This window comes from Miniopterus schreibersii (assembly GCF_964146895.1).
Source record: "Miniopterus schreibersii genome assembly, chromosome: 8".
Lineage (NCBI taxonomy): Eukaryota > Metazoa > Chordata > Mammalia > Chiroptera > Miniopteridae > Miniopterus > Miniopterus schreibersii.
The window spans coordinates 75,357,243-75,377,140 of record NC_138109.1 but is presented as its reverse complement, the minus strand read 5'-3'; the positions used below and the strand labels follow the sequence as shown (position 1 = coordinate 75,377,140).

The following is a 19,898-nucleotide window of genomic DNA, read 5'->3' as shown; positions in this document are numbered from 1 at the left end:
TGAAGGCCTAAGCTCAGCTCTCCTTACTCTTCATTTCTTTTCTTTAATTTTGATATCGTAATAGAAAAATGGGCAATAGCTATGCACAGGCATTTACAAAGGAAGAAATACAAATGGTCAGTAACACTAAGATGAAAGTATGTTCAACTGCATTAGTGCTGAAAGAAACATAACTGTAAGAGGAAACAAATGTTTATCTGCTAAATTGACAAAAACGATTTTTAAATACTGGTGCCTAAGTGCTGGTGGGATGGTTCTACCATCACTGTATCTGCAAACAACACGGTAGCATGTATCTGACGCCTTAAAATCTGGTCATTCTTTTCACCAAGCATTTCACTTGCAGGAGTTTGCCCTGAGGCAGTAATCATGCCTGCACAAAGGTATAACCATGAGTGCATTTGTTGTTGTATTACCTCCTGTTATTTTGCTATTAATAACAATCTAAATGCCTAAAGCATAAATTGATTAAATAAACCATGGTTAATCCAAGTAGTAGAATATTATACAGTCATTAAAAGTCATGTCATGGAAGAATTCTAAATGATCAGTGTACATGATGTAGTATGTTGCAGTTTGTATAGTATGGTCTTGTGTGTGTGTGGACCAGAAGGATACTTCGCAACGTGTCCATAGTGGCTGTCTCTAGATATTGACATTACGGGTGATTATTTTCCATTTCTCTCCAGCTTCCCTGCCCCATCTCCCTGCAGGAAAAGCTTGCCCTGTGTATCCCCAAAGTCCTTCAATTAGAATACATTACTTTAAGAATGAGAAGGGAAAAGAGAGAAAAGGAAATTATAATACTCCTGGAAAAAGATGATGTCACGCTTTGGGGACCATAGACTCCTCAGAGAGAGAGAGCTGCTTGCTTTACCTTACTTGTGCTGGGCCACTAAATCTAGAGGTACAGTCACCTAGGCTAAAAAGACAAGCTTGTTGGGCCACACCGGTCCTCTGTTCTTCATCCATTCAGACCAAACTATTTTACTGAGGAGATGCTGTGTGTGAGGCACTGGGTGTACAGTCATTGGGGCGGGGGGGGGGGGGGGGGGGGAGAAGGAAGGATGGGAAGGAGGGAGGGAGAGGGAGTTACTGATCTAAGGGAGTCTGGCCTTAACTGAATGATGGCCTGTGAGCAGTACTGTGGAGAGATGAGGTCCACGTGGCTGCATTTAAGGGAGAGTGACCCTGTCGTGGCAGAGCAGCTTTCTGCAGGCACTGAGCTGAGCCCTGAAGGAAGTGCAGGCATTAAGGCAGGAAGGGGACAAGAGCACTTCAGGGTGAGGTAACAGCAGGTGCTGGAGCAGCTGGCGCAGCAGAGCGCGGAGTGCTGGGGAACGGAGAGGCCTGGTGCTGGAGCAGGAGAGGCCAGAGCAGGCAAGGCCCGTGGGCCTTCACATGGGGCACCACTGGAGGGCCTCACAGGGCATCTCTTCGCAGATTTGCCCTTAGCAGGTATCTTGGTGCCAAGTGGAGAGTACATTTGAGAGGGGCCAGGATGGATCCTGGGAGACCACGAGGCCCCTCATCTAGGGTGGAGGTGGCGGCAATGGCCAGACATGGACAGGATGAGAGAGCCTCACACAGTCAGATAGAAAGCACTTGGTGATGGACACACTATTTTAAGTGACTTCATCTTTGACACCCTGATGGGTGGTCTATAATTTTGTGGTTCAAAGTGTGAACAAAGGGCAGACCACCTTTTTGAGCAAGAAGTGAACTTGGCGCCAGGGCTTTTTAACCAGTTAAATTCTGGGTGAGCAGGGCCGCAGCCATGGAAAGCACAGTTTGCCCAAAAAGTACCATGTGGGTTTTTTCTGCTTTATTCATCAATAACCTTACAATTTGAAGCTGACGTATCCAAGCTTCAAAGGAAAAACAAAGAACTCAGCTTCCAAATGTTGAGTGGCTTGCCGCAAAGTCATCTGACCCTTTGTCCTGCAGGGTCCGTGGCCATAGGAAAGGTGCCTGCATTGGACTCCCTTTCCAATGGCCACCACCCATGGCTTCTCTTCTGAGCAGTTAAGGTCTTGTTTCCATTGTCACTTCACAGTTCTAATGGGAGCATATTTCTTCCGTAAGAAGATATTTATGTCCCAAGAAAGATCATCCAGTGTGTCTCCTTGCCGTAGGGTTGCAGGCCTGGCTTTGGCTAAAGAGCAAAGTGTGCAAACTAGATTCCTGAGAAACTCTGCAGCCTGTCGCTCAGGCCTCTCTCAGTATCTGGTTTCCTTTAAAAATAAAAATATTAATAAAAACAGGTACCAGTTATTGATAATTGACTTTTCAAAGGTAAAGAAAGTTACAGAGAGGTTATGTGATGTGCCAGCACCGCACAGTAGAGGCGAGATTTTTGCCCAAGCCAGCTGACTGCAAAACCTACTCCATGTGCATTGCTCCTACTTGCCCCAGCTCCCCACTGTTGTCATTTTCCTCTGGCAGGGACACCTGCTCCTTGAAGCTACGGAGGCCAAAGCCCATGGTTTTCTAAGTGGGGGGGGTGGGGATCATTTGCTTTGATCTCACTAGAGAACAGGATGAGCAGCATAAAGCACAGTAGTAAAGAGGCCCGTTTCTCTGGGGTCAAGAACATGGGTTCTGGAGTCTCTCTGCCTCTCAGCTTGGCTTTACCGCATGTGTGATCTTGGACTAGTTACTAACTATGCCTCTGATTTCTCATTTTGTTACTGAGGATAATCACAGAATAAATCTAGTACCCTGAACTGAAATCCTTCATGCAGACCTATTTAAAATTCAGAATTTCTTGATTTTAAAAAGGTAATAGGGTTTATATTTTATCACACCCTGAGTAGGGTCTGGTGCAGGACCTATTGCTCACTAATCAACCACATTAATATTTTTTCAGTGATACAAATTAATATTTATTTAGGTATAATAAATTAAGTCTCTAAATTAAGACTATTAAACTGATGAGACTATAAAGTTTAGATAAGACTTTTCCACCAAAAGAATGTTAAAAAGCTCTTTCCTTTTCCAAGACTGGGATTTCAGGGTAGTAGGGGAATCATGGAGCTGTGTGTACCCTGCAAGGCTGTTTGAGGATTAAATGAGTGAGGGAATGTATACTGAGGGCTTAGAAGAGTGCCTGGCACATAATAGGGGTCCAACTCATTTGGCTATTCTTATTTATTCCAGAGGAGGAGAAAAAAACAACACAGGCTACTTCAAAGATTATTATTTATATGTCAAAATTGCTGCTAAGTAAGGTTACTAGTTCAGGGAATAGAAAGCTCTCCTCGATACCTCTTCAGAAGAATTCCAGGTGGATCCCACAGCCAGCACCAGGAGAGAGAAGTTAAGAAAATGTCCCCAGGTCTGATGCAAACAATGAGTAAGTTATTTCATTCCAACTACCACCTGCCAGTCCAGCAAAATATGTTCTCCAACAATGTGGCTCAAGGGTGACTAGTACAAATTCCATAATGACCAGCTGGAAATCCGGAACCAGCCAGAGTTGGAGGTACGTATTGAAGCCTGAGCCAGGGTGCAAGCTACAACTGCACATTCATCCCACATTAAAGAACTCTCCCCATTCTTTCCCACACTGCTGGGTTCCTCCCTAATGCTTTTCCTTCAGCTTATCAAAATCATTTCAATCTTAACAGAGTGAAATCATGAGAACATGTCAATCTGAGAGTTTTAACTACAAGTTGCTAATTTGTCCCATGCTGCAGAGAAATTTTAGACAGTGGACATGAGTCCTTTCAGACTAGACCTACTCTCTGCATCTCAGAGCAGTTTTTTCTGCCTTCATCAGATACTGGAATGTGTGGCCCTTTTCCTCATTGGGAAATGGATCGCACTGATCTATAAAGCTCACTTCTTTCTTGGCCCAGCATACCAGTTCCCCAAACAAGCAAAAATCATTTCTGTTTGTGGTTTGTCATAGAATTTGTAGACCCATTTGGAACCCAATACTTTGCATATTATGACCTCAGACTAAATAAACATTAATGTTAATAAATGGGGCAATAATAAAGAAATTGGAAGAGGCCATATCTCAGATAAGCTTGCTAGAGTTTGTCTATTAGAGCAAACAGTTACTGGAAAACCCTGATAAACTACCAGTCTGGGGCAAATTTTAAAAGGGGGGAACCATTAGTGTATACATGCACTAGGAAGCTGAAAATATTTCAGAAATTTCAGTCCAATTTTCTACGTGAAAACCAAGCAATTTTTCAAGACGCAAAGTCTCTTTTCTTTTACTAAACAACTGTACTAAACAAATGTGTTTTCTTCTCCCACTAGAAAGTAAGCTCTGTGAGAACAGGGACTTTCTTTGCTTTGCTGTAGTCCTGGTGCAGGGAGCTGTACTTGGCACGTTGGAACGCTTCATAAACATTTATTGAATAAATGAGGGAATGAATCTGAAGCAGGTAAATAGATTAAATGTGTATTGTTTTCTGTAGAAGGAAGGCTATTTCTGCACTCTTCTATCAGATACATACACGTACTTTGTAATATCAAAAATTGAATGGGGGATCTCTCTCTTTGAGATGACTCTTCCAGAAGTCTGGGAGATTGTAGAAAGACCCTACTGGAAGGCGCAGTAGGCCGGCACCACCTCTACAAGATATTCATGCAGCCCACGTAACAGTGGGTGTGAAAACAGTTGAAGAGTAAAACCCCAGCCGTCAGCCAGGGAGCCGCTAAAGGGTGTTAAACAGTAGCTCGGCTTTCTGACTTCCACACACGAGCGGAGCTGTTTTTAGGCTGCACTCGGTCTGGAAGACAAAAGCGAGACTGGTCTCTTCCCACTGTAGCATGGCAGAAATGCAGAGGCGGGCCACGGGGACAGGAGCAAAGCGCAGTGCCACGCAGAGGGAAACTGATGCCTGATGACTGCCTGAGGGGCACGGAAGGAGAGCGGCCTCGGTGGCACACGGATGATGATTAAGACACACTTGCCACTGAAGACAAAGCATGCCAGGTCATCGGTGCCTGGTGTGAGAGAACAGTCAGGGTTCTGTGCCGCCCGCTGGCATGTGAAATGTGGATAAAAATGGGCCCAAAGCCCCTTCCGTGCACGGTGGAAGCGCGGTGCCCAGCCCGAGACTGAAGCACTTTCCAGGGGAGCGGTGTTCCTGCGGATCTTCGATGCAAACATGAAACTGCCTTTTTCTAAGTAAACACACACACACACACACACACACATGCATGCATGGCATTTGTGTGGCTGAACTAGTGTGGGTGTCAGAGCAGACTGTCCAGCACACGGCACAGCAAACAACTTAGAACTGGTTCTTAGAAGAGCTTTGCTGGCCCCACCTGCGGACTTCATGTGCAGGCCCTTCCACAGGCTCACTCCCTTCCCACCTCTCCCCTTCTCTACCTTCCCCCCTTCCCCCTTCCCCCTTCCCCCTTCCCCCCTTCCCCCCTTCCCTCCTTCCCCCCTTTCCCCCTTCCCTTCTCCGCTTGGCTGCTGGCCGCTTTCTCCTCTCTCCCCTGGCTCTGCACTAACACCCGGCCCTGCTGATTTCCTCACCTAGTGGGGCTTCACCCTCACCTCCCATGTAGCTGGACTCTTGCCCTGAGAATTTCACCTCTTCTTCTTAAAGTCTCTCCTTAAACATGAGTTTTCTTCTTAAGAACATCTTTAGAGACAGCCATCCTGGTGGTAACGTTTTTACCCTTCAAGACAAGCCAGGCACCGTCCCCAAGCAAAGCTCTATGAGAAGAGAACAGCTGGAGACGCGGAGGGGGGCGCTATTGCCAAAGACGCAGAGACCTGAGCGAGGCCAGAGCGCAGCCTCCTTAGGCGGTGGCAAGGCGGGATCGGGGCCTGCTGGTATATTTGGTTCCCACCTACATATAGAAGACCATTTTTTAAATAACTGGCATGAATTCATTCTAATTTTATTCCATGGTTAGAGAACAGGACATTTTCAACAAATTTCGTGATCTTTACAAAGCTTCTGGTGCAAGAGCCCCTGGCGACGTTAGGGACTAATGATGAAGCCAGGTGAGCCATAACCGATGATTGCAGTCAAATCCCGGTCCCCAGGACACCCAACTCCTTCGAGAAAGCAGCTCACTCCTTGCTCCTCGGGGTGTGTTACGTGTTTTACAAAATGTTGTCCATCATGTGGCAATAGAACTTGTTGTTAATAAGAGGATTTTTAGAAACTGTACGCTCTGAGAGAGAACAAATTCCACAACCTAGGGCAAAATTCTCAAACTGTGGCCCCAGCGCAGAAGCAGCAGCATCTAGGGGTTTGTTAGAAATGCAGGTTCTCAGGCCCACCCCAGACTCCTGAATCAGAAACTCTAGGTGGAGAGCCCACAGTCCGGGTGTTAACCAGCCCTCCAGCTGACGCTCATGCCCCCTCTTGTCTGAGAGCTATGGCTCTGACATCACTGCACCTCTCGAGCCTCTCCATGATCCATTCTGAACATTTCTGAATACCAATGCTATCTCTGAATTATGATTCTATTCATCTACACATTTTTGAGTCACAAAAATGCGTAGCTCGGTCCTCAGATACCATGATTTCCTTACAGAGCCGCTCACAGCTCCCTAGCGGCCCGTGTGCTCCCTGCTCTGCACTCCTGGGCGCATCTGCCCATGTGTTGCTCAGGCCGGGCTCTGCAGGGTGGAAGGACTTAGCCTCGATGGCTCTCCTCACTCACAGTTCAGAGCTCTCTCAACAACTTCTACAGAACTTCTACAGAAAGCTGCCATGTCCCTGTCTTGGACCTACCAGGGCTTAACCGCTCCCACCAGGACCGACAACTCTAAACATTGAGCTTCTGGCCTTCATCTGAGGGCTTGGTCACAGCATAGCTGACCTCTGCTCACACAGACCACACGGTGCTACCTTGTCCCCTCTTAGAGCAACACACCCTTACTTCTTCTTTGGGACTCAAATTCACCTTGAGTTCCCAAAGCCTGTGATTCTTAATGCATCAGACTCAGCCAGGGAGCTTATTAAAACACCGAGTGCTGGCTGGGCCCCACCCCAGAGTTTCTGATTCAGTTGGTCTTGCCTGTAGCCCAAGAATTTGCATTTGTAACAAGCTCTTGGTTGAGTTGATGCTACTTGTCCAGGAACCATACTTTGAGAAAGCCAACATCACTGAACTTATTTGCAGATGAGTACCTAAAAAAAAAGAAAAAAAAATCAATCCAGACCTGCCCCCTGCCCCCTCCCCAAATGACTAGTCCCTGATGTGTCCCAAGAAATGCAGAGTATCCATCAAGCCAGTATTTGTTTGTCTTTATTACCAATTACATTCCACTTCGAAAAAAAGTTTTGAGGTGACTTTAATTCTTAGTTAGCCGCTGGCAGGAATAGTCAACTTGCTTAGCGTGCTCAGAGAAATGCTTTTCCTCCCAGGGGAAGTTGTGTTCTCTGTTGCTCCTAAAATCTGCAGGCTTTGGCCTTGACTCCAGTTCTTTCCAGCTGCTGTGCAGTTGGGGTGGGAGTGGGGGATGAGAGTTCAGAACCCCTGCTGTCTAGAGTCAGGACAATGGCAGTGGGATAGCGAGACAGATCTTGGCTTTGAAAAGAAAGTGAGACATGACATTAACAGTCCCGCCAATGACCAAAACAATTAGACCCTCTCTCTTCAAAGGGAGGCTCTCACTTCCCCATCTTTCCCCACCCCGCCCACCAAGCTGAACCCAGAAATAGAACACAGTTCACTTCTCAGGGCTACTCCCTCCACCTCACCTTCAGAGAGTACGTTTGCTGCCCCCCCAAAATAACTGTGTGCTAGCAGCTGCACAAGTCACTGCCGACATCCCCACCCAGAGAAGGGAGTGGACACCAGAGGAGAGAAAAATGCCACCAGGGAAAGAGCCTCATTCCAGACCTCAAATGCCCCATGCTTCCTGCCAGCCCCAGCCAGGTCCCTGGTCCACAGCCCACCTCAGAAGCCCACATCAGAAACCTAGGGGCTGGCTGAGGGAAAGCGCCCGGAGGCCTGCGGCTTACCTTTCCCGAGTTCACGGCTCCAGCTGGGGTGGGGACTCTTAGGAGGGATGTTTTCAGGGACCTGAGGCATACAGTCATGGTCACTTGCTACTTTCTCCCTGTGAAAGCAGAAAGTCAACATCCAACCTACCCCCAACCCAGACTAGCTTCACCCTGTTCGTTCAAATGCAGGTCCTGGGGGAGCAGCATTCAAATGCCTCTGAACTGCCTTCTGCTTCTCACGGTGGTTCCCCAGGAGCATAAAATATGAGAAATGAAACTGAACATGCCACCCTCTTAATGGGGGGAGAGGAAGAACCGCCTCACAGGCCCTTTTTATTGGGCCTGTTATTTTTCTGTCGGTCACACACAGGCCCTCACCATGAAGGGATTCACTGCCACCGTCCTCATCTGGGCTCTGACCTCCCCCAATGGAGGTGGTAGCCAAGCCTGGCCCACACACACGGCCTGCAAGGACGGGAGCTTGGAAATACTCTACCGGAGTTGCGGTAAGGTCTTTCAAAATATCCATTTGTGTTTTGGGGGAAATGAGGGCCCACAGATGTGGGCTCCTGTACGTGCTTAGTTGGGGTGGGTAAAGGGTGACAGGGCCAGTGGCCAAACACTTTCTCTACTTGCAGCAGGTCTGCAAAGGCCATTTGGAGCCTTTGGGAGGAGGAAGGGGTAGGAAGGAGCCTGAGTAGAGTGACAAAGAAGACAAGAGAAAGACACTGAGAATCTAAATCCAGCAGCTCACTAATACCACAGAGTATTAGCCCGAGTCTGCCAGCTATGAAACCTTGCCTGTTCAAAATTAGGAAAAGATGCTTCCCACCTCCCCAGCCCTCTGCCCAAAACTGTACCCTCGGCTAGTTAGTTTAGTTTGAAAGTTGTGTGAAAAGATCACTCAGGTTAAAGAGGAGATGCCTGCCCTTCTCATGACACTCCTAGAGCCTCCGTTGCAGCAGCATCACTCATTAATTAGGCAAAAACGTGTCTTGCAGTATTAATGTCTGGGTTTTCTCTAGTGCTACACATGGCAAAAGGGAATGAGCCTGGTGGTTACCACACAGGGGCAAACAGGTAAACCAGCAGGAATCGCAATCTAATGAGCAGAATGCAGGAGACTGCAGTAATCGGTGTCTGAACCAGCCCTTTGGGGTTTATATTAGTCTCTTAGGGCTGTCATAACAAACACCCCAGACATGGTGGCTGAAACAACAGAGCTTTATTTCTCACAATTCTGGAGATTAAAACCCAAGATCAAGGTATCAGTAGTGTTGGTTTCTCCTGAGGCCTCTCTTCTTGGCTTGCAGATGACTGTCTTCTCCCTGTCTCTTTACCTGGTCTTTCCTCTGCCCACACAGTCCTAGTGTCTCTCTCTCTTACGAGGACAGCAGTCCTATTGGCTTAGGGCCCTCTCATATAACCTTATTTAACTTTAATCACCTCTTTAAAGGCCACACAAGCAATGGTGGCGGAATTACATCCCTGGTGGCACAGAGAAGGCGCTGAGTAAATATTTGTGCAATTACAATGAATTGATCCGAGACATGACTCCATAACCTTTGCTCTTAGTCTCCTGCCGCCTGTTGTTTTGTCCGATGGCAGATGGAATAGAGGTGGGGAAGGAGGGAATGGCGTGTGAAGGAGGGACATGTGACCAGGCATAGAGCTCAGAGCTCCGCAGAAGGGCTGGAACGCAAGGAGGTGAGAGACGAAGTGAGCCACATGGGCAGAGCTTGAGTGTGATGGCTAATTTTTGTTGTTGTTATTTTTTTAAAAATATGTCTTTATTGGTTTCAGAGAGAAGTAGGGAGAGGGAGAGAGAGAGAGATAGAAACATTAATGATGGGTCATCGATGAGCTGCCTCCTGCACGCCCCCCTCTGAGGACTGGCCCTAAACCCGGGCTTGTGCCCTGACTGGGAATCAAACCGCAATCTCCTGGATCCTAGATCGATGCTCAACCGCTGAGCCGCGCCAGCCGGGCATGGTGGTTCCTTTTATGCATCAACGTGACTGGGAGTGCTCAGATAGTGGCTAAACAAATGTTATTTCTGGGGGTGTCTGCGAGGGTGTTTCCAGAAGACGTTAGAATTTAAATCAGTGGATTGAGTAAAGAGGTCGCCCTCGTCAATGAGGATGGGGGTCTTCCAATCTGTTGAGAGCCTGGGAAGAACAAAAAGGTGGAAGGGAGAATCCACTCTCTGCCTGACTGCTGAGCTGGGCTCTACCTCCTGCTCGTAGCTTTCCTGCTCCACCCGCCTTCACACTGCAGCCCCGGCTTTCCTGGGTCTCCAGCTCCCAAAGAACAGATCATGGGACTTCTCAGCTTCCATAATCATTGGAGCCTATATCTCATAATAAATCTTCTAGAATACATATGTATTATATATAATCTTATATAACATGTATATATTACAGAAAAAACCCCATTTGTTATATTTCTTTGAAGAACCCTGACTAATACACCAGGGGACCAGGACAAGGTTGGGCTGCACCCCTTTGGCAATGAGGAGAATGCATTTTGGCAAGATTCCTACACTAATAGTTCGGAGCATGGATATTAGATTGAAAGCTGTTTGAGGCTAGAGGTAGAGTTTGTAGCCTGTAGAATCAATAATTTAGGAAAGAAACAATGGGATACTGAATCAGCATCATTTCAAGAGCTTTAATGTCAGAGGGGATCTTTGGTACACTTTGGGGGCAGCAGAAAGGAAAGTCCTGGGAGCTTCTCTAGAGATGGGCCCTGCTTCATGTCTACATAGCCATTGAGCTGTCAGAGACTGCTCGCTGCATACCCTTCCCAGGTGGAGACGGTCCCCTTTCAGCTGCTGGATTCACAGTGAGGCAGTCCCACTCCCCCACACTCCCAAGGCCTCCACATTGATAACACAGTACAAAGACTACAGGTTGTGTCTCTCTGCCTTGCCCAGCCTAGTGTTTAGGGGCCTCAAGAATTGCAATGTGCAAGCAAATGTGGAAGGGTCAGCTGACAAAACAAAAGATCTATTGTTTTCTGGGTTTACTGTTACATTTTTTCCCTTCTCTTTTAGTTTTACAATTTTAGTGGGAAGAGGAAGTCTTAGGCTACAAATTGTTCTGAATGATACAAAATTCCTTGAGAAGAAAAAACCTCATAAGCACTCATTGGGCTCTGAATACTAACCAGGAAGTGAGCAAAATTTTCTGAAAAACTGGAAGTCGTGTTCAGCCCAACTGTTAGTGCTACAGTAAAGGAGAGCGCAACAGTCTTTACAAAAGCAAAGGTGGAACAAAACCAATAGGGACCTTTCTCTGGTTAAATCATAAGACAATTTGTAGGCCTAAGAAGAGCCCAGGAACCCTACCCCATGCACATGCCAAAGATGTCAATCAATGTATTTATACGCTGCCTCTATCACACCAAGACATGCGGTAGATTACAAAAGTATACATGACTGGAAGACGGACTGGTAGTGAGAGAAGCAGGATAAGGGGAGGGAAAACAAGGGGAATAGTAACGCCAGGGTGATCAGGACACACACAACAGATGAGACAGTGTAAGGGATAAGATCTTGGGGTCTGTAGTCAACAAATCTCATTCCAACCCTTGGGCAATATACTTTAAGTCCCCTGTCCTTGATTGTACAGAGGGTGTATGAGTTTCCTGTAGCTGCTGTAACAAGTTACCACTTGGTGGCTTAAAATGACACACACTTATTCTTCTAGAGTTCTGTAGGTCAGAAGTCCAATGTCAGTTTCCCTTGGTCAAGGCCATACTGTCTTGGGGAGGATCTCTTTCCTTGTCTTTTCCAGCTTCTACAGCTGCTTGCTTTGCAGTCACTGGCTCATAGCTTCTTCTTCCATCTTCAAAGCCAACAATATAGCATCTTGCTTCACCCATCACCTTGCTTCTGTGCCCTCTGCCTCCCTCTTATGAGGACAGATTAGGATAATCTCACTATCTCAAGATCCTTAGTTTAACCACAATTGCTAACTCTCTTTTGCCAGATAAGGTAACATTCAAGAGAGGACATGGGTGTCTCGGAAGTCATTATTCCTCCCACTACAAAAGGGATACCAAATGAACTTCCCTCTCAGGGCTGTGTGAAGATTAAGTGCAGAGGCCTGCATGAAAAGTGCTGAGCACATGCTACATGCTTGGTAAACCTGTGCTGCTGATGACTTGTAGGATACTTTACAGTCAGTAGAGGTATATTTGACTATGAGCTTTCTTGAAACCAAGTCAAACAAGGAAATTTGCATTATTTTCAAGGTAAAAGCAGTTTTTAAGTTGATGCCCAGTTTTTCCTGATACCTGGATGAGTTATGAGAGAAATTTCTCCTTGGAGAGATGGCATCCTGGACAGCATCTCAATAAGAGATGCCACAGTGGCTTACATTTGTTGTTTCTCATTGTGCCCCTCAGTGTGGACCAAGGACTCATTACTAAAATGCAAGTCAGGCTCAATTTTGCAATGGGCCACAGTGGAACCTCATGTGAATGCAGCACTTGCAGGTCTGGGTTCCTCAGAGGGACTGCCTGTAGGACTGGATGAGCTGCATGTGCCTCTGCGACCAGCCATAAGTACCATTATTGTTGCCATTGTTGTTGTTGCTGTTATGGGGTTTTGGATAAGGGTTGGAGAACAGAGATCTAGGTTGCATTTTCCAAAGAGCCTTGAGTGCAGACCTCAATGTTTTCATTTAACAGTCTTTGACATCAACCAGGCAGAGAGGAAGGCCAGAAAAAGTAAGCGACCAGTGACACATGCCTAAATGACTTCCTGTCCCCCTTTTTCTCTCTCTGACACTCGGCTCTTGCGAGTTGTCTGGGGCAGGTGTCAGCAAATGAAGCCATCAGGCCAAATCCTACCTGCTGCCTGTTTTTGTCTGACCCATGAGCTAAGAATGGTTTTTACATTTTTAAATAGCTAAAATTTAATAAAATAAAAAAAATTGTGACATGTGAAAACTAAATGAAATTCAAATTTCTGTGTCCATAAATAAAGTTTTATTGGGACACAGTCATACTCATTCATTTGTGTACTGTCTTTGTATTTGCTGAGAAGTGTACTAGTCACTGTATGGCCCATGGAACCTAATATATTAACTATTTGGCCCTTTATAGAAAAAGTTTACTGCTCCCTCATCAAGGCTAGGAAGGAATCCCTCAAGTTCTTCACCAAATCAGAGCCTCAATTTCCAGGTCTTCTGGATAATTCTAGCCATAGAAAGGCTGTGTTGTCAAGTGAACTTGACACCTAAGCCACCATGATTGTAAGGAATTTATAGAATGCCTTTGAGAAAATCATCATTGCCATAGAAGCCTCCTGCTTCTGCATAACATTTTACAGTTTATAAAGTCCTTCCATTTATAAGGTGTCATTCAATCCTCATTAACAGCCCTGTGAGGTAGGTAGGATATTCATCTCCATTTCTCAGGTAGAGAAGCTGAAGGGCATACATATTAAGGATCTTATAATTAAGTAAAATACCTGAGCCACGATACAAACCTGAGGGCCTTACTCCATGCCCAGTGACTTAAATCTAGATTGTGGAATTCTAATAGTGAGCAACCCATGCCATCTGACCCCAGAAACACAAGATGGGGACAGAGAGAAGGCACAGCACAAAAACTAAGGCTTTGGGTAAAGAGATAAAAACCCAAGTATTCTGCGAACTAGAAAAATTGGAGGAAGAAGAGGAGGAGGGGAAGGAGGAGGTTTATCCTGTGGTGTGAGGAGTTCCCCCCAACCTTCCCCCTCTGCACACACTCAGCTGGGCAGTTTGGCTCTTCCCAGCATGCATCACACCTGCAGCAGCCAGGAAAGAGCGCTCACACCTACACGTTCCAGCCATGCGCACCAAGCTCTCTTTTCTTGCAAAGGTGTCTGGAAACAACATCTACCAAATTAAAGTGACATCTACCATTTTCTTATCAGTCACAGCATGTTTTTTATCCAGAGCCCTCCTGGGCAGTTGGCTTGCTTGTTCCACGGGGAAATCCGATGTCCTTACACCTGACAGCAGTTTCCTCTGTGGAGAAGGTGGGAGTAGGGAATGGGGCAGAGCAGGAGCCCTCCCTGTCTCTGGCAGTAAGTTGAAGTCTGTGGGTGATTCCTAGGGGACCCGGGCAGCCACCTGGGAGATTCTAGGGTCAGGGGACCATGACATCCGGTCACATGCTTCCAGCTTGTCATCGACACCTGCTCTCCTCTCCGTGAAGGCAAGTGGCCTTGCTCATACCCATCTGCCTTAATAGATTTTATGTGTTGCTGAAGTTTGCTGCAGGGAGGGCACTTTATCTGACCTCCAAAAAGTCCTTAATTACAAAGTCAAAATCAGGTCCTGTGCACCTGGATAATCCATCAAGATAGTCAAACGGGACAATGAATCAGACTTCAAGAATGCAAAGCAATGCTGGCTACATCTCCTCTAAAACTGAGGGTCAGCTGCAAATGGCCTAGCTGCACAGTAGAACGGACAGGCGTGTTGATAAAATGTTCACAGGAAAATGTCTTCAAAACTGCCCTGGGGGGAAAGGGAGGGAGGGAGGAAAAACAACTGCTTTTCTCAAAACCCACTCATTCTGAGGTAAATGGAGCAGAAGACAAACCCAAAAGCAGCAACAACATTGAAAAATAATAGCAATAATAGAAAACAACACCGGCCAAGCAGTTCTTCAGCGGTGCTTTAAAAGAGTGCACCCAGATAGCATTTCTCTCTCAGTTTATTTTTTCATAACAATTAGGGATATAAATAAAGGGCAATGAAAGAAAAGTAGACAAATAGCCAGAGAAACAAAGATGTGATTCCAAAGGGTTAACCTTGGGCATGCAAGATTCAACAGCCAGCTGCCTTGAGCAGACAGAGGCTTTCTGGCCCACCCGTAAAGACAGGAAGTTGAATATATATATGTGAATATCAACATTGAGATGCAGATTTTTATAAGTGGGGGCAGGAAAAAGTTGAGGGAGCACAGGAGCTAGAAGCCTGCTGGTGTGTTTCTGCCAAGCCACTGGGTTCCTCCCTGGTCATTCTTCCAAGCACTTTTTTAAGAGATGCTAAGTAACTTGTGAGCAGGGATCTAAAGAACAAAAAAAAGCCTAGAGTCTGTGAGTCTAAGAGGACTCTTCTGTGCAGAAAATGTCTTCTCGGGTCTTTCCACACTCAGCTAAACCCCGATGGGCCGCTTTGCTCCTGTTTTGGAGGAAAATCTCTGGAGAGGAAGGAATGGGGAGGACCGTCCAGCTCTGCAGCTATTTTTGTAGAAGCTACAGCACAGAAAACACATTCCCAAAGCAGCTGCCAGTGTGAAGTCCTGGGCGCGGCTTTACACTCAGGCCAGCAGAAGGGGGAGAGCGGAGAGCAAAGCAGATTTTTGTGCAGCCGGAGCACCTGGCAGAGGCCTACAGGCACCAGGGTCCAGGTGACAAAGGGGCACCCAACTCACGGAGCCCTCAGCACCTCTGATAAGAGCAGTGTGAGGCAGGAAGCCGGGCAAGGGGCAGGAACACACAGAGGGGTCAGGCGCTTCCCTCCAAAACCCAAACAATGGGTGGGAATTTTAACTGAAAGAAAAGGGTGACCTGCCCAGGAACTCTGTGCCATCTGGATTGCTGGTTTTCCTTTGCTGGGATTCCTTATAAAGTGATATCCCAGGCCTCTGGCCCAGTGGCTTTGTTCTGGGATCTCAGAGAAGCCGCATGGGCATTGGAAGGTGTACTCTGGGGTTTACCCAAAAGCTAGTGTGTGTGTATCCATCCGGGAGCAGCCAGTGGGCGATCACGCGCAGAGGGCAATGTGCAGTCAGCATCTGCCAGCCTCCTTGTGCGGAATCCAGGAAGGCATCCTTGTGTGTCCCTTCCTGAAAGTCCCTGCTGGTACTCCTCCAGTGTCTCTCTGCCTTTAGGACAGGAGTGAGTGGTGACCAACCCAATGGCTAGGAGGAGAAAGAAAAAGATCCTAGCCCAGAAAGCACTGTTTCCAAGCTCAATTTATAGTTGAAGATTCATTCTCGCAGACTGCCTGCTTAGCCAAAGTGTTGCCAGTGGGCTCCCTTATTTGAAGCCTGACATCTCCCCATTTGGGCCAGGCAGGAACTGCGCCAGCCCCACTGAGAAATCCAGAGCACGGTGACCAGGGCTCCCCCTGTCTGTTCACCACCTGCCTCCATTCTTTCCCAGAGCTGGGAACTTCCTTATTCAAAGGGCTCCTCTGTATATGGTCAATTTAGTTTTCCTAAACTGTGTTAAAAATGTCTCTTTACACAGTTAAACACTACTTGCATAATTAATAAATGAAAACTTTGTAAATTAAATTTATTTCTGACATACATATAAGGTGTACCCCCAAAAATGTATACATACACTTCGAATAATTATAAAGGCAGTGTTTATTAAAATACATGTCCATTGGTCACAAATTTATTAATAGAATTTTAAGCCTTTAATCTAATACAGCAGATTGCCCTAAATGCTTTACAAGCAGGCAAACACAAATTATCACAATGATTATTCTATTTATTACCTGCTTCTTAAACTGGTTTCAAAATATTAATAGCATGTGTTTACATTTGTTTCTTTACCATCTTTACATTGGTATTAATTTTACCTGTATTCTTATATGTTCCTGGGGCTATGGTAATTCTTAGTTCAGTATTTTCCCAGGTGTCTAGTATGCTCTAGACCAGGGGTAAAGACTGCCACCTCACACCAGCCAAGGACGCAGGTTTTGAGTGACCAGTCAACTGGTTCTGGGCTTGTTGGTTAGTCAGTAAGCTCTCTCTACTTAAACTTGACCTTATACATCCTGGGGCACCATGATGTTGCTGCTTGTCCCAGCATTATTATCGTTAACCTGGCCTGCGAGCACGAGGAAACTTGAGCCTGCCATGGTAAAGTCAAAACTATAATTAGCGGAGTTATTTAGAGGAATTGATGAGCTCTGTCTGCACAGCTGGGATTCGTCTGTACAACATTCAGCTGCCTCGTCATCTTAGGACGGTCTTGCTGCCTGTATATTCTATGTGATCTCCGGCATTGATTTGGCTGTTGTCCGAAATCTATCTGATTTTTATATGACCACTTGAGCTGATCAGTCTTTCCGGTCCAGTTTTCTCTGGCTCGTTCACAACTCTCTGTCCTTACTCCTGCCTGCTTACAATAAGGGTAGAGAAAACTGCACGGTTCTCTCTGGTCTATCCACAGGGGTGGAAAGACTCTGAGTCTCCAAATGACTAAGAACAAGGCCTGGAGCTCCTCTAGTGCTTAGGATGTGACCCGGCTTCCTTCCTGTCATTGTCAAGGCTGCACAGCCCAGAAATGCTTGCTAAGTAGTTATTAAAAACAGAATCGCAAGAGATGAGGTCTTCAGGAGCTCTAAGAAACAGTGTGTCTTTCTCTCTGTTCCCAGCAACTGCCTGGCGTTGCTAATGCCATTTGCTCCAACCAAAAAGAGAGGGAGGTCCCCAGTGGTCTCCCCCCACCCTCTGAGTCAGGCTATACTGGCCGTGGCCTCCGCTCTGTTTGCAATGCTGGGCCGGGGCAGCCAACCTCAGTTCGCAGTGGCTGAGTAGCTGCAAGTGGAGGAGACTGGGGAGGTTACTGTCAGTGTGTGACAGTCAGCCTGTGGCCACCTCTTGCGGTAATGGATGTTAATTGGTTCTGGGGTGAGGGCTATTACATGACCGTCTACTTCTCCAGTCCCAGCATTTGCAGGCGCGTAGGGAGAATCAGCACCCTGCCAGTCCCCGCCCATGGTCTCGGGGTAGACTTGAGGACCTCCTCCAGAACTGGGAAATGTTCTTGCCAGATAGAACCTCAGGGCTTCAGTACAGGCGTCTCCTTGTTCAGAAAAAGCTCTGAGCCAGAGAGGCATGTGTCCTAACCACAGCCACAGGCTAGATGACAGCAGAACCTGAAAGGGCCCTCCCAGGTCAGCTCTGCTTCCTCTCTCAGCATAAAAGCCATGAAGTGAGCTCACCCAGTTCCAGGTCAGAGATACCACATCCACTGAGACCAGGCCTCTCCCCGACACCCACATCCCCAAAGTGCAAAGGATCCTCTTTATACACAGCCCTTCTCCTAAGGCCATCTGCCCACATCCCTTCCTGCCCACGTCCCTATAAAACAGGAGCCTTTGTACATACAAAAGCTCTGTGAGGGCTCATTAATAACACTGAGACTCCCAACAGTTCCATAAATATACTATCATTGCAGATTTTACATAGGAATGAGTTTCATAGAGCAGTGAAAACAAGAGCTTGTTTGGAATAAGAGCTGCTTTCTTCTGTCCTATGAGCCTCACTTAGAATTCTAACAATGGTTAGAAAACAAATAAGCATGGCAGAGAACAGCTGACGAAAATATGACAGGTGACTTGGGCCCCTAACGCCCTAAAGCTTGGATGCCAGCAACCTGCTTCGCCTGGTCTTTTCTCCACGTGTGAAAAAGCTTGCTAAGGACAACCAACTGCAGCCATCAGGCAAAAGCCCAAATTCTCCCATCTCCCCTCCCCTCCCGTCCACTGGGGTCATCCGACTCGGTCTGATTGTGGATGGAGGCTCTTGCCAAAGGGAAGAGCCTCACCTAGGAGCCTCAACTCTCCAGACTCTAGAGTTCAGCCTGATCTACACTGAGCTGTTTGCAATCCAAGTAGAAAGTCAGCAGTAAGATTATGTTTCCAGGGTGAACAATAGCTTTTCTGCCTCACACTTGGCTTTGTTTTCAGCTAAGTTAAAGGGCAATTCTTATGTGAGTGTGTACATTTCAAAAAAAGGAAAATACCTGAGGAGAAAATTGCTAATGGCTCTTGGTTTACTTGAACCAGCGGTTGAGCAGAGCACAGACTGCTAATCAGTATCAAGTGTCTTAACAAAAATGCGCCTGAGGTTTAAGAGCAAATAACCAAAATCACGAGCAGCAGGCTCCTGCGCAAACATCTCGGGCTCCCAGGGACTCGGCAGTGCTGCCTCTCGGGGTGCGGACCTTCAGAATTCTGGAAGGTGGTGACGGAAGAGCAAGCAAGAGAGAAACCTAGTTACTTCCTGCAAGACCAGTCCTCTGCCCACATCTCACTCATTCCAGAAGATGCAGAGCAGGGTCAAAAATTCAAGTACCACCCCTGCTGGTGGGGCTCAGTTGGTTGAGTGTGGACCCATACACCGAGAGACTGCAGGTTCGATTCCCAGTCAGGGCCCATGCCCAGGTTATAGGCTCGATCCCCAGTAGGGGGCATGCAGGAGGCAGCCAGCGGATGTTTCTCTCTCTCTTTCCCTCTACGTTAGGATGTTTCTCTCTCTCTTTCCCTCTACGTTACTCTCTCCCTAAATTCAATAAGAATATATTTAAAACAAAACAAATCCCCCTCAAATACCCTCCTGGAAAAGGCAAATTATGACTCAAGTAGGCCAGTTGTAATATACAATAGGAAATGAGAGAGATGAGGGCGCTTGCCTCATCTCAGGAGGAAACTACTATTCATTTCCATCTGATCATCACGCGGGCTTGTGGGACCTTTGATGCCCAATCTTCTAATTTTTTTAAAAAGGAACAAGAGTTTCTGATCTAGAGACACAACTTCCTAATTTATAAATATAGCAACTAATCTAAGTGTTTTTAAACATTATGCAGGCTAATAAAATATATCTGATAGCTAAAAGCACTTCATGGGCTAGCAGTTTGCAACCTCTGCTAAAGAGAGGGGAGAGTTTAGCCTTTTTTCACCACTCAAAAAGGATCTCTAAAAAGCTATCTCACAGTTTAGTTTTACCATCACTATCCTCTGTATCAAAGTGATGTCACCACATGAATCCCTAAGAATGCCAAATATGTAATAGTTAAGTATCCGTTTATTCAATGTGGAATATTCTTATTGGTCTTGTTATACCCAGGTTATGCGAGACTAATTCACACAGAGACCAAATTGAGTGTTTGGAGTTTTATTTAGCCGCCGGCGGTGGCTATGAGCG

At 46.5% G+C, this 19,898-nt stretch overlaps 1 protein-coding gene across 1 annotated transcript in view; it reads left to right on the top strand.

The window, feature by feature from the left end:
- Window positions 1-8,231: 8,231 nt before the first annotated feature.
- LY86 (lymphocyte antigen 86) overlaps window positions 8,232-19,898 on the top strand; it is a 61,605-nt gene continuing 49,938 nt past the window's right edge. Inside the window, exon 1 of the mRNA XM_081144840.1 lies at window positions 8,232-8,449. Coding sequence (XP_081000966.1) covers window positions 8,323-8,449 — 127 coding nt within the window. The 5' untranslated portion in view covers window positions 8,232-8,322. The remainder of the gene's footprint in view (window positions 8,450-19,898) is intronic.